Source organism: Ursus maritimus, unplaced genomic scaffold, assembly GCF_017311325.1.
Source record: "Ursus maritimus isolate PB19 unplaced genomic scaffold, ASM1731132v1 scaffold_5, whole genome shotgun sequence".
Lineage (NCBI taxonomy): Eukaryota > Metazoa > Chordata > Mammalia > Carnivora > Ursidae > Ursus > Ursus maritimus.
In genome coordinates, this window is record NW_024426663.1 from 7,234,447 (window position 1) to 7,261,315 (window position 26,869).

The window sequence follows — 26,869 nt, forward strand, 5'->3', positions numbered from 1 at the left end:
CACACACACACACACACACACACACACTTCCTGTCTGCCCATCTCACTGGTATCATAATTTTGATTGAATCACTGTTCAGTGTTTACAGTATTATGGCTGTTAAGTGCTATATACACATGCTGTGTATATACCAAGATTACTTTTTCTATATGACTTTTTATTTTTCCTGGAGTTAATAATTTGGGGGGTGGTGGTGTTTGTTTTTTCCCTTAGTTTTCTATATACATATTCCTAACTCAATTCCCAACTCCCCATCTATTGTCTAAATCTCTTAACACTCAGACACATTAAGGTAATCTGTTGATTTTTTTTTTTTAAAGATTTTATTTATTTATTCGACAGAGATAGAGACAGCCAGCGAGAGAGGGAACACAAGCAGGGGGAGTGGGAGAGGAAGAAGCAGGCTCATAGCGGAGGAGCCTGATGTGGGGCTCGATCCCAGAACGCCGGGATCACGCCCTGAGCCTAAGGCAGACGCTTAACCGCTGTGCCACCCAGGCGCCCCTAATCTGTTGATTTTATTGTCTTAGAGAAATCTCTCCCAGTGTCTTCAGATAATGCTTGACTCTGGAAAAATGGTTCATTACATCTGCTTGCACCCAGTTTGGATTTATCGGATGTTTTGTCATGATTAGATTGAAGTAATGCATTTTTGGAAAGAGTGCCACAGAAATAATGTTATGTTCTCTCAGTGCAACATACCAAAGAATTCATAATATTGATATGGCTTATTACGGATGACAACTTTGATCACTTGTAAAGGTGGTGTCTGCCTGGTTTCTCCATTGTAAAGTTACTGTTTTTCTATTTGTAATTGATAAATATCTTGGGAGAGATACTTTGAGACTATTCAGTTTCTTCTGAAACTTTTTCCTATTGATTTTAGCATCCATTGGCCCATTGGGTCTTGTCTGCAACAGTTGTTGATGTGGTTTTGGCCTAATGTTGATTTTTCCATTTCCCTCTTGTCTTCATGTATATTAGTTAGGATTGTCCTATAGAGAAGAGCTCTTCCTTATCTACTATTTATTTATATATTCAATTACTTCTTTATAAATCATGGATTTTAATTTTTCCTGGGTGAGGTAAATCCAATGAATCATTTTTTGCTCAAATTCTTCTGGCTTTGACCATCAGGATCTCCTTCCAGTTGGTTTCTTTGACCTTTTAACATGCCCCCATCCATTTTTGAGCACTTCCTTCCTCCCTGGTTCCAGGTATTCCAGGTTCATCTTGTTTTCCTCGCCCTAGCCTTGAATCAACTGTTCCTCCTAGGAGCTATGGTTCCTTTTATTGGGAAATGACGTTTGGAAACCAAGGTCTGGGTGCTATGTGTGCTCATTGCTACCAGGATGTCGTTGTTCCTAGGCCCTCACAGCAGATGGAGCTGGAAACTATATGTATGTATAGCAATACATACAGGTATACTCACATTTCTATATTTATTTCTGCCTCTGTCTTTTTATATATTATCAGTTTATTTTAATATCTTTTTTTTTTTTTAAAGATTTTATTTATTTGACAGAGATAGAGACAGCCAGCGAGAGAGGGAACACAAGCAGGGGGAGTGGGAGAGGAAGAAGCAGGCTCATAGCAGAGGAGCCTGACGTGGGGCTCAATCCCACAACGCCGGGATCACGCCCTGAGCCAAAGGCAGACGCTTAACCGCTGTGCCACCCAGGCGCCCCAGTTTATTTTAATATCTTGATTCTAGTCCTACTCAACAGGATTTATTTTAGCCTTTCTCCTTTACTTATCTGTAATTTCTTTTTCCGACAGTGAGAAACAATGTATTTACTTATGTGCTCCGTTTTAGTATACCCATTAAGTAGTTTCAGAATTTCCAAACTATTCCTCTGTGAGAAACATATTTACTAACTAGATTACATTATTTGTATATGGTTCTTTTTGTCTTTAGTCTTGCAGTATTCAGTCAAAATATTATTTTCCAAAGTTACCTAGGTTAGCTCTTTTAGGTTCATTTGTTACTACTTGTGTTCTATTTTGGGTTCCTACCACATCTTGGTTGGTTTTATTTATTTATTTATTTTTGTATCTGAAACATTACTATGCTTTTAAGAATCAAAGCTATAGAAAAATATATCCCGAGAAATGTGTTAGTTTCTCCTCATCCCCACCATCCTATTTATGTTCCCTAATTTCTTCCTACCCCTTTCTTACCCACTTCTTATAGAATACCAATCTCTTTATTTTCAGGTTTGTCCTTTTTATGTTTCTTTTGTACAAATGAGCTGACATATACACAGTTTCTTTTATCTCCTTGTATGCTACATAAAGAGTAGCGTACCATAGATACTCTTTGCATTTTGCTTTTTTACACTTAGCTGTAAATACACTCCATAGTAGTCATGGGGATCTATCTCATTTTTTTAAAGAGCTGCAAATTACTCCATTATCTGGATGTTATGGTAATTTATTCAACCACTCTTTGACATGTGGACTTTTAGGATGTTTGCACTATTTTACAATTAGGACCAGTGCTTCAGTAAATAACCTTGTGTGTATGTTTTTTCATATTGTCGAGGGTGTATTTTTAGGATAGATTCTTGGATGTAGGATTGCTGAGTAAGTGCATATGTAGTTTTGTTAGCAATTGCCAATTTCCTTCCAGAAAGGTTGTAGCAGACTGCTTTCTATATTAGGTTTTTATTGCTACTGTAACAAATTACCACAGATTTACTGGCTGAAAACAACGTGAGTTTATCATCTTATAGCCCTAGAGGTCAACAGTTGGAAAGTGGGTCTTATAGGACTAAAATCAAGATGTCAGCAGCCTGCCTTATTTGTGAATGCCCTAGGGGAGCATCTGTTTCTTGCCTTTTTCTGCTTTTTTAAAGCTCTTTCTTCGTCCTTTTATTTTCAATTTTTAAAACTCACTTTTAAGTATAGAATTGAGTTTTGCTCTGTGAACCAATCTGAATATCATTTTTCAAGTTAATAGGTGAAAGTCCAAATACATTTTTGATACGTTTGGGCTTAATTCTGTATATTGTTTTATATGACATTTTCTGATTTTTACAGTTTTTAAAAAAGACTTTCACTTACCTATTTACCTAGCCTTTTATTTTGGTCATTTAATACTATAGTTTTGTAATAACTAGGAACATTGTTCTTTTGTTCTAGTGCTCTGTTTCTGTAGACAATATTTATTCCTTCTATTACTTGATTAGTTGGCTTTAAAAACTAGCCTTTGATTTTTTACTTATTACAGATGAGTCAGTAAGTAGGCTTGTTTCACCTCCCACCTTCTCTTTCCAAATTTTGTTAGTTGTATGCTTTTTATGTTGTCAAGGCATATTATATTTACGTGCTCTACTGTCACATTTATCCCAGCCTTTCATTTCATCTTCATTCTATAGTCAAATATATTTAGGGTTTTCCAAAATTTCCTTTTGCTGAAATTTCTCTAGATATATCTTAGTTGGCTGATGTTTGTCCTCTAGCAGTTTCCTCACAAAGAGTTCACACAAATAATGTCCCCCCAAGTCTACCTCGTTCATAATTGGCCGTTCTTTCCTTAAGTTTATTGTAGTATAGTATTAATGTTGAAATGTTGAATAGTGTTATGAAGAAGTGTGATGCCAACTTGATATTTTCCGTTATGTATAATTAGCTTTACATTTTGTTCTGGTCTCCTAGTAGGTTCTTTAATTTTAAAGTTATTTTGTTAGAGTACGTCTCAGTCTTGACCATTTTAGATCACTCTTTCCTGGCATATGTGTTCTCTTTCAGGATGGAGAATCAAGTTCTTATTTCAAGAAATACTTTTGTTCTTTCTGTTGACAAAGTTAAGAATATAGGAAAGTAAAAGGAATGATACAACAAATGCCTACCACCCAGAATTGATCATTGTTAATATTTTGACGTTTTCATTTTTTTGATGAAAGAGATAAACTATCTTAAGCACAAATTCTTTATTTCTCATTCTCAGTTCACTTTCCCCCTATCTGCCTCTTGCTCTGAGAAGCAACAACAGTCATCAGTCATAAATTCATCATATGTCCCTCCAGCTCATTTTTTAAACATCTTTTGTAAACATTTATGCATCTGTTTAAAAAAGTGTTTTTATTTTTTCAGAGGTAGTATTCTTTACATTCTGTTCTGCAACTTGCTTGTATTACTCAACATTTTTCTGAGATTTGTCCTTGGTAAATCTGTTATGTAATATAGTTCCATTTTTTTAAACTGCTGTATAGTGTTTCATGTTTCGAATTTGCCACATTTTATTTAACTCTTCCCCTACTACTGATGGCCATTTAGATTGTTTCTGTTCTTTGCTGTCTCCTATAGTAGCAGGGTATGTTTCCATGTACATGCGTATAGGAGTTCGTCAAGGATTTGTACGTAGTAATAAAATTGCTGGAGCTTAGGAGTACACACCTTATTTTACTAGATACTCAAACCGTTCTTGAAAGTGGTAGAGTCAGTTTATACCTCTACTAACAATGTCTGAGATTTTCTGTTTCCTTATTCTCTTGATCGTCTCCAACTTAAGTTTGTGATATTGCCCTTGATAATTTTTTGCCGGTATGATGGAAGAGAAATGCTCTTGAAATTGTTTTAGTTTGCCTAGTAAGACTGAGCATTTTTCCAGAAATGAATGAACCATTCAGTTTTTCTCTTGCGTGAATTACCTGCTCATATATTTTTTAACCCGTGCTTTGAAGTAAGGTTATTTGTCTTTTTCTTATTGACTTGTAGAACTTCTTTATATACTGAGCATTAACCATTTGTCTATAATGTGTGTTTTTGTTATCTTTTCCCAGACTGTCCCTTGCCTTTTACCTTTGTAGTGCCTTCTCTTACCCAGAAGTTTTTACTAGTAGTGTCAAATTCACCCATCTTTTCCATTACAGTTTTTCTTTATTGTAGTCTTGTTTACTAAATCTTCCCCTAATGGAGGCCATAAAGATAATCTCCTGTATTATTTTTTAATAGTTTCAAGGTTCTGTTTTTCAGTCTTCTCCTATAATCCATCTGTACTTTAATTTTAAAATATGATGTATTAGGCATTTTTTTTCCACATGGAGATTTCCCAGTACTGTATGTTAATCCATTTCTTCTCTATTGATTGTAATGCCACCTCTGTAACATGCCAAGTCCTATGTGTGCAAGAATCTTGTTTCTGTCCTCTGTTTTTTTGTTCCACTGATCTATTTACTTATTCCTAAGCCAATGCTGTGTTGTTTTCCTTACTATATATCTTTATTTCCTTTTAGATATTTGGTTATTGTTGGTATGTAGAAAAAATATTTGCATATATTTATCATCTATCTAGTCATCTTATTGTACTCTCTTATTCTAGTAGGTTTTCAACAATTCTCTAATTACTTTAACAAAGCCTCAGTGAATAAAATCAATAAAAATTGTTCCTTGTACACATCACAGTCCAGTGTGAGGTTATCTGGGGCTTCTGTTGCATGCTGCCATTCAGATATGCAGCCATATTTCATCCGTTGGCTGCATCATCTCTTAGGACTCACCATTGCCTTCAAGTCCTATGCTGAGTCCTCTGAAGCCAGCCAGTGAAAAAGAGAGGGAGGACGTAGAGACAGACAAACATTAAACACACACACACACACACACACACACACACACAAAGATAAAATGGATGGGGATCTCTAAGGACATTTTTAATGGACTAGTCTAGAAGTAGCATTTTTTTTAAATGATTTTTTACTATATTATGTTAGTCACCATACAGTACATCCCGGTTTCCGATGTAAAGTTCGGTGATTCATTAGTTGCGTATAACACCCACTGCACCATGCAATACGTGCCCTCCCTACTACCCATCACCAGTCTATCCCATTCCCCCAACCCCCTCCCCTCTGAGGCCCTCAGTTTGTTTCTCATAGTCCATAGTCTCTCATGTTTCATTCCCCCTTCTGATTACCCCCCTTCTTTATCCCTTTCTTCCCCTACCGATCATCCTAGTTCTTATGTTCCATAGATGAGAGAAATCATATGATAGTTGTCTTTTCTGCTTGACTTATTTCACTTACCATTATCTCCTCCAGTGCCGTCCATTTTGCAGCAAATGTTGAGAATTCATTCTTTCTGATAGCTGAGTAATATTCCATTGTATATATGGACCACAACTTCTTAATCCAGTCATCTGTTGAAGGGCATCTCGGCTCCTTCCACGATTTAGCTATTGTGGACATTGCTGCTATGAACATTGGGGTGCATATGGCCCTTCTCTTCACTACGTCTGTATCTTTGGGGTAAACACCCAGTAGTGCAATGGCTGGATCATAGGGTAGCTCAATTTTTAACTTTTTAAGGGACCTCCACACTGTTTTCCAGAGTGGCTGTACCAACTTGCATTCCCACCAACAATGTAGGAGGGATCCCCTTAGAAGTAGCATTTGTGACACGTTACTTCTGATTGGCCAAAATTCAGTCACTTGGCTTCATGGGAATCTGGGAGATGTAGATTCCTCTGTACCTAGATGGGAAAGGCAAAATATTTGCTAGATGTAGCAAATTTATATTTGCTAAAATATATAAAATTTATATAAAATATAAATGTAAATTAAAAAAATTTAAAAAAATTTATAAAATATAAATATAAAATTTGTATTTTCCGTATTTATATTCCTTCTTACCTTTTCTTGTTTTCAGTTCTACTTTATCAACTACAGTTTCCATATCTATATTGAACGATTGCTATAATTTTTTTTCACTCTGATATCACAGGACATTTTCAGGTGTTTCACACTAAATGTGCCTGTTTTTTTCTATTCCTAGCTCTATGTATTGTACCCATGGATGCATATATTTTAAGCATGAAAGGCTTTTGGATTTTATATATATTCAGCATCTTTTAAGGCAATTATTTTTTCTTCTTTTTACATTTTTTTCTCACATAAAATTTATAGAAGAAAAATTCTGTAAGAATTTATAGTAAAGATTTCCTATTGCTGAACTATTTTTGTATTTCTGAATTGCATACTTGGTCGTGTGTATTAGTCATTTTATATACTGCTTTATTCAATTTTTAATATTAAAGAATGTTGCCTGTTATCCATGGGGGAGATTGGTCTGTTAGAAGGGCAGTGAAATAGATCACTGGAGCAATAGAGAAAGTACAGAAATACACCAGTGTGTATATGAGAACTTAGTATTTGATAACAAGGTGGCTTTTTAAATCAGTGGTATGAAGAGATTTTCTTAAGAGTTAAGGATACTATTTGTATAATACTGGATTTTGGAAAGTCTTTCTTAAAATGACATCAAGGCCAGACTCTATAATGGAAAAAATCCGAGATTTGACTTCATAATATGTTTTCAAAAATTTTGTCGAAAGCACTGTAAATGAAGATGACACGTGACAATAAAAAGTGATGACTTGAAAAAAAAGTGATGATTTGAGGGGAAGAAAATACTGTAAAGCCTTAATGCTCTAAATTTATAAATGACTTCTATAAGCCACTTAAAATAAAATGGTAGTGCAACTAAAATGTGTTTAAAGGATACACCAGTTAGAATGGCAAAAATTAACAAGGCAGGAAACAACAAATGTTGGCGAGGATTTGGAGAAAGGGAAACCCTCTTACACTGTTGGTGGGAATGCAAGCTGGTACAGCCACTTTGGAAAATAGTATGGAAGTTCCTCAAAAAGTTAAAAATAGAGCTACCCTATGACCCAGCAATTGCAGTACTGGGTATTTACCCCAAAGATACAGATGTAGTGAAAAGAAGGGGCACATGTACTCTGATGTTCATAGCAGCAATGTCCACAATAGCCAAACTGTGGAAGGAGCTGAGGTGCCCTTCAACAGATGAATGGATAAAGAAGATGTGGTTCATATATACAATGGAATATTATTCAGCCATCAGAAGGGGTGAATACCCACCCTTGCATCGACATAGATGGAGGGGATTATGCTAAGTAAAATAAGTCAAGCAGAGAAAGACAGTTATCATATGGTTTCACTCATATGTGGAACATAAGCAATAGCACGGCAGACATTAGGGGAAGGAAGAGAAAACTGAAGTGGGGGAAATCAATAGGGGAGACAAACCATGAGAGACTATGGACTCTGGGAAACAATCTGAGGGTTTCATAGGGGAGAGGGTGGAAGGATGGGGTAGCCCGGTGATGGGTATAAAGGAGGGCACGTGCTGTAATGAGCACTGGGTGTTATATGTAAATAATGAATTATTGAACACTACATCAAAAATTAATGATGTACTGTATGGTGACTAACATAACAAAAAAAAAGAAAAGAAAAGAAAAACAAGGGAAAAAATATGTGTAAAGGATACAAATAAAGAATTCACCAAAGAAGAAACCACAAAATACATAGCTGGTACATATACATGTATAAAAATGCTCTATTTTACAATCAGAAAATTGCAAATTATAAAATAACGAGGTACTCTTTAGTTATAAGGGCAAAAATTTTAGAATGATCCTAGTCAGCGTAGATGAGTTTGAAGACAGGTACTTTATGTTCTGGGTAGGAATGCAACTTGATAAAAATTACTTTGGAGGGCAGTTTGACAATGGATATGAATATGTAAATTATATACACTTATAGTTTTATTTAACACTTCTTTTAGAAATGTATCTTACAGAAATACAAAATTATGGGTGCTTGGGTAGCTCCGTTGGTTCAGTGTCCAACTCTTGGTTTTGGCTCAGGTCATGATCTTGGGGTTCTGAGATCGAGCCCTGTGTGGGGCTCCTCGCTCAGCACGGAGTCTGCTTGAGATTCTCTCTCTGCCCCTCCCCTTCTGCCCTCCCCTCTCCCCTGCTCACGTGCTCATATGCATGCTCTTTCTCTCTCAAATAAATAAAATCTTTAAAAAAGAAATATAAAATTATGCAAAAACATACCGTAGAAGCTGCTTATTTGATTTATAAATTGTTACTTTTTTTTAAAAGGTGGTTATGAGGGATCATAAAAAATATACACACATGTGAGACTTTCTTTTAAACTTTATAACATATATATGAATATTCATTAATTTTCTGATACAGTACTAAAGCCTTTATTTGAATATGATCTGTTGGAGTTTAGCATTGTCCTTCTTACATAAGCCACACTCATAATGCACTATCTACAGTATCCATTGCTAATCTTTTTAAAGTGAAGCAAAACATTTGCAAACCAATGTGAGTGCAGAATCTTTGTAGAAATTTTATGTTTTTAATAGGCTTTTACGGTTCTCTTCCTAATACAAAAACAGGTTTTTAAGTAACACATTTTCCTATTTTTCTAAAACTTTTAACTTAGTTTTCATTTAAAACAACTTTCTTAGTCTTTCTCAGTCTGACTTATTTCACTTAGCATAATTCACTTTAGGTCCATATGACTTCACTTATATGTGGAATCAAAAAATAAATAAATAAATAAACCAAAACAAATGAGTAAAGAAACACAAAGCAGAATCAGACCTATAGATATGGAGAACAAACTGATGGTTGCCAGAGGGAAGGAAGTGGAGGGATGGGCAGAATGGGTGAAGGGGAGTGGGAGATACAGGCTTCCAGGTATGGAATGAGTAAGTCATGGGAGTAAAAGGCATAGCATAGGGAATACAGTCAATATTTTAATATTGTATGGTGGCAGATGGTAGTTAAACGTGTGCTGACGTAACATGGTATAGAGTTTGAATTACTATGTTGTACACCTGAAACTAATGTAACATTGTGTGTCAACGATGCTCAAATTTTTTTTCATTTTTTTCTCCAAATTTTTATTTAAATTCCAGTTAATTAACATACAGTATCATATTAGTTTCAGGTATAGAATTTAGTGATTCAACACGTACATACAACACCCAGTGCTCATCACAAGTGCCCTCCTTAATGTCTATCACCTATTCAACCCACCCCCTGTCCACCTCCCCTCCAGTTACCATCAGTTTATTCTCTATAGTTAATGGTTTGCCACTCTCTTACCCACCTCCCTCATGTTCATCTGTCTTGTTTCTTAAATTCCACATATGAATGAAAATCATATGGTATTTTTCTTTTTCTGACTTATTTCACTTAGCATAATACACTGTAGCTCCAAATGGCAAGATTTCACTCTTTTTTATGGCTGATATTCCAGTGTGTGTATCCCATATCTTTATCCACTTATCAGTCAATGGACATTTGGGCTGTTCCATAATTTGACTATTGTTGATAATGCTGCTATAAATATCAGGGTGCATGCATTGCTTCAAATCAGTATTTTTGTATCCTTTGGGTAAATACCTGGTAATGCAATTTCTTGATCATAGGGTAGTTCTATTTCTAACTTTTTGAGGACACTCCATAGTGTTTCTCAGAGTGGTTGTACCAGTTTACATTCCCACCAAGAGTATAAGAGGGTTCCCCTTTTTCTGCATCCTTGCCAACACCTGTTGTTTCCAGAATTTTAGCCATTCTGACTGGTGTGAGGTGACATCTCATTGTAATTTTGATTTGTATTTACCTGATGATGAGCGATTTCGAGCATGTTTTCATGTGTCTGTTGGCCATCTGGATGTCTTCTTTGGAAAAATGTCTATCCGTGGTCTTCTGCCCACTTTTTACTTGGATTATTTATTTTTTGGATATTGAGTTTGGTAAGTTCTTCATAGATTTTGGACACTAACCCTTTATTGGGTATGTGGTTTTAAAAATCTCCCATTCCATAGGTGCCTTTTAGTTTTGTTGATTATTTCCTTGGCTGTGCAGAAGCTTTTTATTTTGTTGAGGTCACAATCATTTATTTTCACTTTTGTTTCCCTTGCCTCGGGAGGCATATCTAGAAAAATGTTGCTATGGCCAGTGTCAAAGAGGTTACTGCCTGTGCTCTTCTCTAGGATTTTGATGGTTTCCTGTCTCACATTTAGGTCTTTCATCCATTTTGAATTTATTTTTATGTATGGTGTAAAAAGTGGTCCAGTGTTGCTGTCCAGTGTTCCCAACAGCATTTGTTGAAGAGACTGTCTTTTTAATATTGGGTATTCTTTCCCGCTTTGTGAAGATTAATTGACCATATGGTTGTAGGTTCATTTCTGGGTTTTCTATTCTGTTTTATTGATCTATGTGTCTGTTTTTGTGCCAGTACCATACTGTCTGATCAGTACAGCTTTGTAATGTAACTTGAAGTCTGGAATTGTGATGCCTCCAGCTTTACTTTTCTTTTTCAGGATTGCTGTGGCTATTTGGGATCTTTTGTTGTTCCATACAAATTTTAGGATTGTTTGTTCTACCTCTGTGAAAAATACTGTTGGTGTTTTGATGGGATTGCATTAAATGTGTAGATTGCTTTGGGGAATATAGACATTTTAACAATATTTGTTATTCTTCTAGGACTCCTGTAAAACAAATGTTATTACGTTCAGTGGAATTACTGAGTTCCCTAAGTCTATTCTCATGATCCATAATTATTCCTTCTCTCTTTTGTTCACCTTCATTATTTTCCATTATTCTACCTTCTATATCACTTATTTGTTCCTCTTCTTCTTTCATCCTTGTGGTCATTACATCCAATCTGTTTCAGATCTTAGTAATTTTGTTTTTCATTTCTGACTGATTGTTTTTTAACTCGTTTATCTCTGTGGTAGGGCCTCCCTGAAGTCTTCCATTTTTTTCCTCAAGCCCAGCCAATAGCCCTATGATTGTTGCTTTAAATTCTTCATCAGGCATATTACTTGTATCTGTTTTGATTAGATCTCTGGCAATGACCTTTTCTGGTTCTTTCTTTTGGAATGGATTCCTTTCCTTGGCATTTTAAATCTCGGTCTTCTTCTATATTAGAAAAACTTGTTATGTTTCATGCTCCTGAGAGTAATAGTGTTATAAAGAAGAGGTCATATATTGTCCGGGGCCTGGTGCTTCAGGGAGTGTCTCTTGTGTGTGCTACGTGCACTTTGCTGTTGTGTTTTGGCTGCTCTGTCCTTCAGGCCAGCCATCTGCAGAGGCTCTCTTGCCTGCAGTGGACAGTGTTTGTCCTTGGCTAGAGGTGGCCAGTTTTAACTAGGTGTGCTCTGGTGTGCACCTGAAACTAATGTAACATTGTCAACTCTACTCAGAAGAAAATTTTTTTTTTATAATGATTTTTTATTATATTATGTTAGTCACCATACAGTACATCCCCGGTTTTCGATGTAAGGCTCGATGATTCATTAGTTGTGTATAACACCCAGTGCACCATGCAATATGTGCCCTCCTTACTACCCATCACCGGCCTATCCCATTCCCCCACCCCCCTCCCCTCTGTAGCCCTCAGTTTGTTTCTCATAGTCCATAGTCTCTCATGTCAGAAGAAAATTTTTTAAATCTCTCTTCAGCACGCATTTTATTAACTAAATATTTAATTAAAGTATATGGTTATAAACACCAACTGAACTAAAGAGGTTGAGAACACAACTGAATTTTGGCAAGTAAGTAACTCAGCTTTTGGGATAGGAGTGCAAAACTCTATTAAGATGCCTAGTTGCCAAAATTATGGTTCATCCATTCTGTGACTAGAGTAGCTTTATTTGTACTGACATGGGAAAATGTCTACAGTACTTTAAGTTTAATTTTTTTTTTTTTAAGATTTTGTTTATTTGAGGGAGAGAGCGTGAGGGAGAGCACAAGTTGGGGGTATGGGCAGAGGAGGAGGAAGAAGCAGACTCCCTGCTTGAGCAGGGAGCCCAAGGTAGGGCTCAATCCCAGGATCCTGAGATCATGACCCAAACCAAAAGCATATTCTCAACCTTCTGAGCTACCCAGGTGCCCCTAAGGTTTTTTTAAATAATTTTTTTTTATTTGAGTAAGTGCCATCATCCTGAGCACACCTAGTTGAAGAGACTGTCATGGAAAAAAACACATCAAAGGATTTCCATATCAATCTAGATGCAGTTTGATATGGAAAGGTGCAGTTCAGGACCAGCATTAGGGGGGCTCTCTAACATTTTTCCTTTTTTCTTTTTTTAAAGTAATCTCTATACCCAGTGTGGGACTTGAACTCATGACCCTGAGATCAAGAGTCTTATGCTGTACTGACTGAGCCAGCCAGGAATCCCTATCCTTTTTCCTTTGAAATAGAAATACTTATTAGAAAATATTCAAGCTATTAAAAAATGTATAAAGTAGGAAGTATACTCTTCTCTCAAGATATCATCCAAAGACCACTACTGTTCATGGTTGGATCTATATCTTTCCAGAAATTCTCTTGCACAGATACTCATGTGTGTGCACACACACACACAATTTTTATATGCATCTATTTACAATTTGCTTTTTTTAAAAAAATTTAAACTTAAAACATTGTATTGGTTAAGATGTGGAGGAAAAAGGAACCCTAGCGTACTGCCAGTGGTAATATAAACTGGTACAGCTACTGTGGAAAACAGTAGAGAGATACCTTAAAAAATTAAAAATAGAAATACCTTATGATCCGATAATTCCATCAGTGAGTATGAAGAAAACAAAAACACTAATTCAGAAAGATGTATGCACCCATATATTTTTTGCAGCATTATTTATAATAGCCAAGATCTAGAGGCAACCTAAGTATCCATTGATAGACAAATGCATAAGTAAGATGTGTACATATACACAATAGAATATTACGCAGCTATAAAACGATGAGATTTTGCTATTTGTGACATTGTTGGACCTCTAGAGGGTACTATGCTAAGTGAAATAAGACTGAGAAAGACAAATACCATATGACTTTACTCATGTGGAATCTAAATAAACAAAACAAATGAATAAACAAAATGCAGAATCAAACCCGTAAATATGGAGAACAAATTGATGGTTGTGAGAGGAAAGGGGGGTAGGAGATGAACTACAGAGCTCTTTGCCTCTGTTCTCTGCATCCCGTAATTTGTATGCTTCAGGTGTGTTTCTCTTGACATTTCCCTACAATTACAGAGAATTTTACATATCACCCTGGTTGAGTCCTTTCATTGGGATTTTAATGAAAGGAAGGTATAAAATGAAATGCTTAAGTCATATTACTGGTCTTAGAAACTTTTTTCTTTAAGTATTTTCTTTTATATTGTTGTTCCTCTTTTGCCATGCATCCTTTAAAATAATTTCATAAGTTCAGAGATAAAATCCCTGTGGAATTCTGATTGAAACTGACCTGTTACAAATTAAGTTGGGGTAAGCAAGCATGTGTATGTATTTTTTTTCTTTTTGTACAGTTATATCTTATATTTTTGTTTACTTAAATCTTCTTTGAAAAAAAAACTCCTTTGAAATAATTTCATACCATTTCATAGGACTTTTTCAGTGTTTCTATACACTATACTGTCTTCTCTCTTGCAATTGCTTATATACCAATTATAATCTCCACTCATTGCCTTTACTTCAAATTCTCTTACATGTCTTACCACTTGCAGTCTGGCTTCTGCTCCCTCTAATTTGGCTAAACCCAGGTACCTTTCTTTATTTTTCTATTCGTCTTCCTTAGCTTACTGAGATGTGTAAGATAGTTCTGACCACTATTCATTTTCTCTGTTCAAAGCTCTATTCTGTTTCTCTCCCCCTTTAACTGACTCATGCCCCTAATTTTCTGTCTTTTCCTCATTCAACCATAAGATCTTTGTTATGTTACTTTGGATCTCTATTTAGTGCCATCTAGTAGAACATTCTGTGATGATGGATATATTCTGTATCTGTGCTTTCCAGTATTGTAGCCACTAGCCACATTTGGCTACTGAGCACTTGGAATATGGCTAGGTATTATTGAGAAACTGAAGTAATTTTTTTTATTTTAATGAATTTAAATTGCCATATGTGGTTAGTGGTTGCCATATTGGACAGCATAGCTCTATATAGTTTTCTAAAGATGGAGATCCAGTCTATAAGTCTGTGTGTCGTTGGTGAGGCTATTCATGGGAACATGAATTTTGGGCTTTGGCAGTAAACTTTCTTCTTCTTAAGATTTCTCCTTAGGTCCTTTTCCCCCAGACTTCCTACTAGAATCTTCTGGGTTTCATGCCAGGACATTATTTACTTCATTAGGAAATCTACCAGTTTTTCTACAGCTCATCAGTTCAGCATGTGGGAGACTCTACAATCTAGTTAGACCTTTTCCTCTTCCAACTTATAATAACTATGCTTACTGCTTTCTGTGCAGTTCTGATCGGATTCCAAAGTTGATCATACTTTGATTTTTAACTTCCATCCATTTATAGATTATAATCAGTTGGAGATTACAAATCTCCAATTGCCTGGATATATTTTAACCCAAAGGGTTTACTTCCCCCATTCTTTGTCTTGCCATCTGACCATCAGTCTATTTCATAATCCCTTTTTGGAAATAAATGTAGTATCTGGGACTACTAATGGTGTAGGTGTAAGAATAACTGAACGAGGGGCACCTGGGTGGCTCAGTCGTTAAGCGTCTGCCTTCGGCTCAGGGCGTGATCCCGGTGTTCTGGGATCGAGCCCCGCATCAGGCTCCTCCGCTGGGAGGCTGCTTCTTCCTCTCCCACTCCCCCTGCTTGTGTTCCCTCTCTCGCTGGCTCTCTCTCCCTCTGTCAAATAAATAAATAAAATCTTAAAAAAAAGAATAACTGAAAGAATACATATTAATTTGTTTCATTTTATGGTGTCACTGAATACGTATAGCGAACCAGACACTCCTAGATATTTTTTGAATGTATTCTTTATTCTTATGCCATACTTGTAAGGTCACCTCATTTTGCCTACTAAGAAACTGAGGCTCAAGACATGGGTTAATCAGTTGGTTAATTAAAGGTGGAATAACTATCTAGATGAAGAAGTAGGATTTAAACTCACCTATGATCCCAAACCCTGTGTTGTTTCTACTGTGACACATGGATGCCCATTTGACTCTCTTCCACTTTGCCTGAATCCATAACTTCCCTTTTCCCCTCAATCACTGATATGGGTGAATTGTCTGTCTTCTGTTTTTTGCTGAATTCCACCATAATACTTAATACCATTGACTTCTAGGTATTTCTGCACTCCAATTATAATGAATATGTTTTCCACATATACAATACTTACTTCCTGCTTTGTACTTTCCCAGGCTATACTCTGTACTATCCCCTGGAGTACCCTACATGGAGTTCCTTCCCCTATAGTATTTATTTGTCTAAGTACAGAGTATCTTTTTTTTTTTTTTTTTTTTTTGTCCAAAGAGTTATAGGAGCTCCAGGCATCTCAGAATACCTGATGTTGGAAAATGTCTGTAGCCTTCTCCCATCAGTCTTCTTTTACTTAGCATTACAGTAGGTATTGTATAAAGTTGCCATTTGCCTGGAGTAGACAAAAGATTTATTCTTGGTAAGAGGAGATGTAGTGGCCCTGGGTGATGAATATAGGAGAGAAGGTTCTAGTAGAGTTGGTAAGGGAACAATGAATTCCTGCCAAAAAAAAAAAAAAAGAACAACAGTGTAGACCTAACAGAGGCTAAGTGAACAAATCCCTCTCAGGCCTTGGTTGAGATAGAGCCCAAAGTAAGTGAAAATCCATGGCTGTGCGTAGGAGGGATAGGTAGGGATGAGGCTTTTCTTGGGTGGGAAGGTGTATTGGAAAGAAGAAAGATACAGATGCATAATGTGTTCTTTGCTTTTCAACTTGTGCTGACTTGGCCTGGAGGCAGCTTTTCTTTCAACAGATGGGATGTTGTTATGGAAAAGACTATATCTAATTAACTGAAAAATACTAACATGCAGTTCTAAAATAATCTCCATGCATATCAAAACATGCAAATGAGGAGCACCTGGGTGGCTCAGTCAGTTAAGTGTCTGACTCTTGATTTCAGCTTGGGCATGATCTCAGGGTCATGAGATTGAGCCCTGGGTCAGTCTCCGTGCTGGGCATGGAGCCTGTTTAAGATTTTCCCTCTCCCTCTCCCCCTCATCCCACCTCATTCTCTCTCGCTCTCTCTCTCTCTCTAAAAAACAAAACAAAACAAAACAGAACATGAAAATGACTGTTACTGGAATAATCACTGCATTATGGAAGCGTAATCATAGCCTTGACAATCAAGCTCAGATTCTCCAGGAATCATTCCTTAACTAAATTAGTGAGTTTTGATCTCTGCTTTTCTGACACTCTATATCATATTAACTAGTCCTTCATTATGTGTCATATTGAATTTTTGTATGTACCAGTTTTATCTCTTTAGAGTTTAAAAAAGAGGGAAGGGGGGCACCTAGGTGGCTCGGTCAGTTAAAGCATCTGACTCTTGATCTCATCTCAGATCTTGATCTCAGGGTTGTGAGTTTGAGCCCTGTATTGGGCTCCATGCTGGTTGTGGAGCCTACTCAAAGTTGTGTTTTTTTGTTTTTTTGTTTTTAATTTACAAAAGGAGAGAGAAGGGCACCTGGGTGCCTCAGTCGGTTAAATGTCTGCCTTGACTCAGGCTGGGATCCTGGAGTCCTGGGACTGAGCCCTGCATGGGGCCCCCCCGCTCAGCAGGGAGTCTGCTTCTCCTTCTGCCCCTCACCCTGCTTGTGCTCTCTTTCTCTCTCTCTCAAATAAATAAAATCTTTAAAAAAAAAAAAAAAAAAGGAGAGAGAGAGAAGAACCCGTGTCTCAGACTTTTTTCCCTCTACTTGATGGTGGGCAAATAGTAGTAGATTCTGTATAGTTGAATATTTTGGCTGATTATTGTGTGTGACATGAAAAGGACTTTCTCATTTTCCTTTTTTTTTTTTTTTTTATATTTTTTCAGTGACTCTGCACCCAGTGTGGGGCTCAAACCTACAACCCCAAGATCAAGAGTTGCATGCTCCACCAGCTGAGTCAGCCATGTGCCCCTCATTTTCCTCTTTTTGAGATTTTTTTTTTTAAGATTTATTTATTTGTGAGAGAGAATGTGTGGGGAGGAGCAGAGGGAGAGAGAGAGGGACTAGCAGAATCTGTGCAGAGCCCAATGTAGGGTTTGAGCCCAGGACCCTGAGATCATGGCCTGAGCCGAAATCAAGACCCAGCCGCTTAACTGACTGAGCCACCCAGATGCCCCTTTGAGATCATCTTTTAAAAAATAGTTTTTCCATCTTATCTCAACCAATATCCTCTCCTGAAAGTATCAAGTATCTATTCTCCAGGCAGCATTTTTCTCTCAGTGATGAGCAAAGCTGACCTTAAGATTTCTTCTAGACACTTAAAAAAACAACAAACAAAGAAAAAAACCCCAAAAACACAATACTTTTTTTCTGGTCCCTGAAAAAAATCTTAGAAATTGTTGAGCTTTCTGTCAGCATTCATTCATTTAACAAAATGCTACCATTGTCCTAGGCGCTAAATGCAACAGTAAGAAGAAAAATAAGTAAAACATTAATCCCTGCCTTCGTGGAGCTTTTTTAGTCTTTTTTTTTTTTTTTTTAAGATTTTATTTATTTATTTGACACAGAGAAAGAGAGGGAGGCAGCAAGGACAAGCGGGGGAACAGCAGGCAGGGGAGAAGCAGGCTCCCTGCTGAGCAAGGAGCCCAATGTGGGACTCAATCCCAGGACCCTGGGATCATGACCTGAGCCGAAGGCAGATGCTTAACCGACTGAGCCACCCAGGCATCCCTGGAGCTTTTAGTCTTAAGAATAGGACTGGAAAGTGCAGAATGGATTTGAGACTTTAAAGACTAGAGGCAGGGAAACTGTGATTATGATCTAGTCAGTTGTTCTCAATTCCTTATCTTCTCAGCATTTGCTTTGTCTGCATCTTGATACCCTGCATTTTACCTGTATATAAATGTGCTTGATGCCCTACATTTCCTCTCTCACCTTCTCCCCATTGCCAACACATATATCTTCCTTTATCAGCTCTCTTCATTCTTTGTTCTTTCTTTGTATTTTTTTCATATTTGCTTGGCCGTATTTGAGAGGTGTCAAAACCATGTACTTTCTCCCCTCTTTCCCCCAATTAAATTCTTCAGTTTCTTCTATAACAGTTTTCTCCTTGTAGAGGAAAAAAGGACACATTTGCTTTCTTGATATTTTTCAGACTGGGAGTCTTGGTATGAAATCAAGGAATTATCTCCAAAATGGTACATTGATGAAGAGGAAATATCCCAGGGGATGGTAATGGAAAGACTTACAAGTTATGACCTTGAATATTCCAGTTTCAGAGAAGCCTGGAGATATGAGGGTGAATTTGAGCGGCATCAACGAAATCAGGAGAGGCATATCAGGCAAGTGACATCTCTTAAGGAAATCTCTGCTGTGAAAAGAGACAATAAATATAATAATTCTGAGAGAAGTGTTCTCTTGAAATCAGTACTTTCAACACAAGAGAGAGTTTCCACAGTAGAGCAAGTACATGAATTTGATATTTATGATAAAATGTTTCCCCCAAATTCCATCCTAATTGAACATAAAAGATTACCTGCTGAGAAGGAATCTTTGGCAGATAATGAATGTGAAGAATTCAACCAGAATAGATACCTTAGAAAAGATACAGGAATTCCTCCTGGGGAGAAACCTTATGAAAGTAATGATTTTTCAAATCTCTTAAGTTTCCACTCATTACTCACTCAACATCAAACAACTCATTTTGGAAAATTACCACATGGGTTCAATGAATGTGATGATGCCTTTAGCTGTTACTCATTCTTTACTCAACCTCAGAGAATTCACAGTGGAGAGAAACCATATGTATGCAATGACTGTGGAAAAGCTTTTAGCCATGACTTCTTTCTGAGTGAACATCAAAGAACTCATATTGGAGAGAAACCATATGAATGTAAGGAATGTAACAAAGCTTTCAGACAGAGTGCACACCTTGCTCAACATCAGAGAATCCACACTGGAGAGAAACCCTTTGCGTGCAATGAATGTGGGAAGGCTTTTAGCCGTTATGCCTTCCTTGTTGAACATCAGAGAATTCACACAGGAGAGAAACCATATGAATGTAAGGAATGTAACAAAGCCTTCAGACAGAGTGCACACCTCAATCAGCATCAGAGAATCCACACTGGAGAGAAACCCTATGAATGTAATCAATGTGGAAAAGCCTTTAGCAGACGCATCGCCCTTACTCTGCATCAAAGGATTCATACAGGAGAGAAACCCTTTAAATGTAATGAATGTGGGAAGACTTTTGGCTATCGCTCACACCTTAATCAACATCAGAGAATTCATACAGGTGAAAAGCCTTATGAATGCATCAAATGTGGGAAGTTTTTTAGGACTGACTCACAACTTAATCGACATCATAGAATACATACTGGAGAGAGACCTTTTGAATGCAGTAAATGTGGGAAAGCCTTCAGTGATGCTTTAGTTCTAATTCATCATAAGAGAAGTCATGCAGGAGAGAAACCCTATGAATGTAACAAATGTGGGAAGGCCTTCAGTTGTGGCTCATACCTTAATCAACATCAGAGAATTCACACTGGAGAGAAACCCTATGAATGTAATGAATGTGGGAAGGCTTTCCATCAGATCTTGTCCCTTAGGCTACACCAGAGAATTCATGCTGGAGACAAACCCTATAACTGTAATGAGTGTGGGAATAATTTTAGCTGTGCCTCAGCCCTTAGACGTCATCAGAAAATTCATAATAGAGAAACTCTCTGATTATAACAACTATATGAAAGAAAACATTTAGTCACCACTCAGTCCTTATTAAATAAATATCAGTGAATTCTTTGGTTAATGATTCTGTGACTGTAGTAAATATGGAGAAGCCTTCTATTTATGAGTATTCGTTATTTGAAACAGCCTGAATAGTAGACATCTGTTACTTTTGGATCTGTTCTATGCCCCATTTGAAACTTACTTCACCATCAGTGCATATCATTCTGATGAAATTATTGATCAGGGAGAGGAGTGGATTGGTCATAGGCTGGCTACAATCTGGTTAATAAGGGGTTGATTGGCAGATGGCCTGTTTGGACCACTAGAATCCTAGGGGGGTATTGTTATGGATAGTAAGAGAAGATCATTTTTTTCCTGGAATTGCAAGTTTCAAGGATTTGATGGATTTTCAAGGTTAAAAACTTACCAGTAGCTTTTTTGCCACCACATGAGGAAAGCCTTCCCAAGATCAGTCCAACACAGAGGAAAATGGAGATAAGAGACAGAAATCTGATGACATTGTTTGATCTTCTGAATTCAATCATGCCTGAAGTCTATACCATCTTTTACTTTTTAATTTTTGTGATCCAATAAATTTCCTTTTTTTGCTTAATTTGAATTGGATTTTTGCCTCTTGGAATTACAGTCCTGATTCATACACCCTGTGTTTGCTATACATGTGAGAAAGCCTTATCTTTTATGGCATACTTACCCTGAGCAACCTTTTGCTAAAACAAGTATATGGAAGTTGAATACACAGCCTTCATAAAGCTGAGAGAATTATTATATTTTACTTGATAAAAATTAATTTGGTATTTGTTGGACTCATGATAAGGATAAATTTTCAAAAATTCACTTAGTAAAGCTCCTTAACAGGCTTTCCCATAAGGAATTAAAATCACGTGTGGTGGTGACTCACCATAGGCCTTTAAATAAAGAGTGGCAAGCTAAGAGAATAATGGATCTGTCACATTAATGAATGGCTCCTCATCTTAAAGAAATTATTTGATTTTCTGTTTTCAGTATGGGTTTAAACATATTATATAATAGAATATAATAGAATTGTAAATGAGGTCTTCATTTGTGGGTCAGTTGTAAGCTTGGCTTAAGAAGTTTATGGGTAACTTCTTTGGAACTAGAGATTCAGACAAAGACATTACCAGCAGACAGAAAGGATGGGACATTTTCAACATATGGTAAAAGTAAAACAGTTGGAGCCTAAAATTTTTAGGGCATAAGTTATTACCATTCTTCAGAGTAATGAGGAATATGAGGGTATAGGGCAGTATATTCTTGTTTTATCTGAGTGGATGTAGAGAGGTAAACTGATGATATGGTAATGGGGCCACCTTCAACAGTTAGAACCATTAGAATCTTGGACATTGTCTGGAAAGCATCTATAAAAACAAAAGAACAAATGAATTAGGAAAGAGTAAATGATTTATATATGGGTGTGGAGTGAAACTGACTACTCATAATTTATTAGTCAATTTATATTTATATCTAATACAAATCTGAAAATTTCCTAAATATTTACAGATTCCCTTGAAACAACTGAAACTGCAGATTTAGTGTAGCTTAATACTTCAAACCTTGAACAGAAAAAAATATATTGATTGCAAAACACTGCCAAACATTACATCTAACTAAAATGGCAATATCATATGTTGAAAATCCATGTCATTTCTTTATTCTTATATGTTCTAGAGGTCTAGAAATACTTCTTTTAATACTAAGAGTTGAATAATAACTTATTTTGGAAAGCTCCATAAGGTTACAGTCAACTTACCAGGCCTAAAGGAAAAAGGGTGATGACTCAGACCAGTGAAGAGTTTGAGTTATTCACTAATTGATTCTGATCTAAGTATGGCACCTGATTTCTTCCTCTAAGGTGACATAAACCCAAGCCACTGATCAATTCTCTGTTTTTTCAATTAAACTTCACTTGTAATGTTGGTAAAATCTTTTACGCTCATGCCTTTAGCATAGGTGTTTGTACTTTACAATTGTTTCTCCTTAAAATGAGGTATTAAATTTTATTTATCTGCAATTATACAACCCATTATCTTATTGAGATTTAGTGACTTGATCTTTTAGCATTACTAAAAACTTATGCTTATTAGTATCTTATAGTTATTAGGGTCATCTAGACATTTCTTGTCCTAAGAGATGAGGGTTTGAGTTTGTTCAGTTAATTCTCTTTAGGACACGGACTAATTCATTCAGAACACACTGGCAAAACCCTTTCCACTTGGTTATTAAGTATGACCAGTGGTGGTGGAACTGTTGGATTCCTTTTTTCATCTGGTTATTATGCTGCTGAACATATTTTTCTGCCATGTCCGTTTGTGCAACTTTTGCTTGTCATATTTAAAATTTTTCTTTTATATACTCTTGATTAAGCAGGAGGTGTGTGTGTGTTTTATTGAAACATTTTATATAGAGTACCTACCGTGTGCCAGACTTTGTTCTAATGTAGGCATTGCATTGGAGATACAGTAGTGAACTACACAGACAAAAATGACTGCTTTTTTTAAATATAGAGCTAATTTCTAATGAGGAAGACTAACAACAAAATATATATATATATAAGAAAAAATATAGTATGTAAGAGAGTAAATTCTAAGGAGAAGAAGATGAAGGAAGGGGTAGAGAACAAGGTTGATATTTTAGATTGTATGGCCAGGGAAGGAAGCCTCTTTTGAATTTGACTTTTGATTAAGGAGATGAAAAACCTAGGAAAGGAAAGAGATCTATAGGTAAGAGATCTATACTGCGTATACCAACACACACATATACACATTTATATGCCTTATATGCCTATTGGAAAGGTAATTCATATATATGAATTATATATAAATATGTATATATGTATATTTACATATATATTATATATACATATATAATCCATACATGTGAATATTACACTTTGTAATTACTAAATTCATTCTTATATGTATCATTCATTCTGTATTTGTGTATTGCATTTTAACATTTTTCTTTTTAGCCTCATGAATTCATGGGCTTTTACAATCTTAACACATTTCAATTAATTATAATGTATATATTGTGATGCTCAAATTATCAGAATGAGCCACAGGTGGCCAATTTGGACCGACTCTGCTCCCTTCAGCACTGCTCTGACATTTTGCAAGCATCCTTACTTTCTGGCAATAACAGCATGTTCCAGACCCATCCTCAGTGTTTCTTGCCCAACATCATGAAGTTAGCTACCTTGCAAGGAATTTAGAGAGGGAGAAAACAAGCATATGTATTCAAAAGGGGAAATGAAATCAGAAATAGAAGTTTCTCTCTTAAGAAAGGAAATGATTTTTCCCAGTTGAAGGTCTTGTTAACCAGACTTGGGGGTCTAAGAAAGAGTCTAAGTAAGATTGGGTTTTCCATATACACTATTTTTTGTTTTCTATCATTCCTGTTGCTCAAGAGGAAAAAGATAGCTCAACTTCATGGTAGAGCTTATTTTGATAAGTATATATTAAGCTCACACTAATAAGAACTATTATTAATTATCGTTTATAAAACTTGGAGTTGTTTCAGGAGTTTTGAAACAGTTTTAATAAGTTAAAGATGGCCATTTGAAAATTAATGATAATTTAAAATTGCCTCAACTGATGTAAATGAATCAAAATGAAATGCCACTAAGCTTCTTTAGATTGTTATGATTCCACTTGTTCTCTTCTGCCTACAGGTTTTCTTTCTTTTTAAAAGTTTTTCAGATCTCTCTTCCTGAGCAAACAATACAAAGCTTTGTGTGAAATATAAGTAAATTTCCCAGAGTCCTGTGCCTTTTTAGTAGTTACTATATTTGGGGGCCAGAACTTTGCATGAATTTTGGGCAAAATTGCTGCCATTATGATTGGGCTCCTTTTAGAGACAGCTGGAAAAAACGTTTCCTTTTTTGAATATGATTTCACATTGATTTTGAGTTCCTACTTAGCATATTAATTTGCTGTACCCTACTAAGATTTTCTACTTTGTCCACAAAGCTCGAGATAGAGAGACAATGGGTTATGTGGTGGAGAAAAGCAGATTCCTTGAAGCCATGAGGTGAGGATACTTTAGTGACAGAGAAATAACTCACCTTCCTGGTCAGCTTTCTTAAAGGCATTTGCATGGTAATTCATCGCATATTCTTCCAGAAAAAGTAGTGAAAGTATCTGCCATTTTGATTATTGGCCCAAGTAGAGGTATTGGAGTTAGACCTTCGTATGGATGTCAACTCCTTTAGGAGAAACTGAAAAGTGGTTATACTTCTTTCAAGCTTAGTTTAGTTATCTATAAAACTGAAGTAATGATTCTAGCCTTTTGTTTTTGTAAGGATTACTTGAAAGAATGTAATATATGTAACATTTAACATGGCATTTATTAATCATGAAATCAAGCTAGAAGTTGAATTGCATGCCCGAAAGCCAGCAGTTCATTCAGCCCCCGTGAATTTGCAGCTTCAGAGTCTCAGAGGCTGTCTGGATATTTGAGGCTGTTAGGACTCTGTCTTCTATTTAGAGAAAGGCTAGGAAGGTATGGCTCTTGCTTTTTTAAATCTCCGTTTATATTTTTGGACTTCAATTCATAGTACATTATCAAAATTGTTTAGTCCAACACTCATTTCTTGGTTTATTTTTTCCCAAATAATTCCCAATTCCTATTCTCCCCCGTAGGCACGCACACATGTATGCATCCTTAAACATACATATATATCCCTTATAAGATCAGTCATTATGTTGTATGTTTGAAATTTCTATCAATGGTATTATGCTACAAAAGTGTCATTTTTTCTACTCAGCACTTTTTGTTTGCTTTTTGTGTATGTTTTTTAGAAGTTTTTCATTTTAATTCCAGTATAGTTAACATACCGTATTATATTAGTTTCAGGTGTCCAATACAGTGATTCAGCAATTCTATACATGACTCAGTGCTCATCATGATAAGTATACTCTTTAATCCCCACCACCTATTTCACCCATTCCCTGTCCCCCACCTCCCCTCTGGTAATCATCAGTTTGTTCTCTGTTGTTAAGAATCTGTCTCTTGATTTGTCTGTCTCTCTTTTTCTTTTGCTCATTTATTTTGTTTCTTAATTTCCACATATGAGTGAAATCATATAGTATTTATCTTTCTCTGATTGACTTATTTCACTTAGCATTAGACTCCCTAGCTCATATTCATGTTGTTGCAAATGGCAATATTTCTTTCTATGGCTGAATAATATTCCATTGTGTATGTGTATATACATACCACATTTTGGTCCATTCATCTATCAGTGGACACTTGGATTGCTTCCATATTTTGGTTATTGTAAATAGTGCTGCAATAGACATAGGGGTGCATGTATCCCTTCAAATTAGTGTTTTTGTGTTTTGGGGGTAAATACCTAGTAGTGAGATAACTGGATTGTAGGGTAGTTCTATTTTTAATTTTTTGAAGAACCTCCATATTGTTTTCCACGGTGGCTGCACTGGTTTACATTCCCACCAAGAGTGCACAAAGGTTCCTTTTTCTCCACATCCTTGCCAACACTTGTTATTTTTTGTGTTATTTTAGCCATTCTTACAGGTGTGAAGTGATATCTCATTGTAATTTTGATGTGCATTTCCCTGATAATGCGTAGTGTTGAGTATCTTTTTTGTTGACCATCTGCATATCTTTGAAGAAATGTCTGTTCATGTCTTCTGCCAATTTTTTAATTGGATTATTTGCCTTTTGGGTGTTGAGTTGCCTTAGTTCTTTATGTATTTTGGATACTAACACTTTATTGGATAGTCATTTGCAAATATCTTCTCCCAGTTTGTTTGTTTGTTTGTTTTTTACTTTAAGTAGGTACCGTGCCCAGTGTGGGGCTTGAACTCATGGCCCTGAGATCAAGAGTCACATACTCTACACACTGAAGCAGTTAGGTGCCCCTTATCTTCTCCCACTCAGTAGGTTGCCTTTTAGTTTTGTTGATTTTTTTTTTCCTGTGCAGAAGCTTTTTATTTTGATGTAGTCCCAATAGTTTATCTTTGCTTTTATTTCCCTTGCCTCAGGTTAGGTTATCTAGAGAAATGCTATGGCTGATGTCGGAGAAATTACTGCCTGTGCTCTCTTATAGGATTTTTATTGTTTCAGTTTCAAGTCTTGCATTTAGGTCTTTAATCCATCTTGAGTTTTTGTGTATGGTGTAAGAAGGTGGTCCAGTTTCATTCTTCTGCATTAGCTGTCCAGTTTTCCCAACACTATTTGTTGAAGAGACTTTTTCCCATTGCATATTCTTGCTTCCTTTGTTGAAGATTGATCATATAATTGTGGGTTTATTTCTGGGTTTTCTATTCTATTCTATTGATCTGTGTCTTTTTTTATGACAGT

The 26,869-nt window shown here is 36.2% G+C and overlaps 1 protein-coding gene across 7 annotated transcripts in view; it reads left to right on the forward strand.

Moving 5' to 3' along the window:
- Window positions 1-21,119, forward strand: part of ZNF527 (zinc finger protein 527) — a 33,567-nt gene extending 12,448 nt beyond the window's left edge. For 5 of the 7 annotated variants that reach the window (XM_040621994.1, XM_040621996.1, XM_040621995.1 and 2 more), the window contains one exon: window positions 18,933-21,119. In XM_040621994.1, coding sequence (XP_040477928.1) covers window positions 18,933-20,506 — 1,574 coding nt within the window. In that variant the 3' untranslated portion in view covers window positions 20,507-21,119. The remainder of the gene's footprint in view (window positions 1-18,932) is intronic. The other 2 variants (XM_040621997.1, XM_040621998.1) reach the window with 1 other exon arrangement.
- Window positions 21,120-26,869: the final 5,750 nt, after the last annotated feature.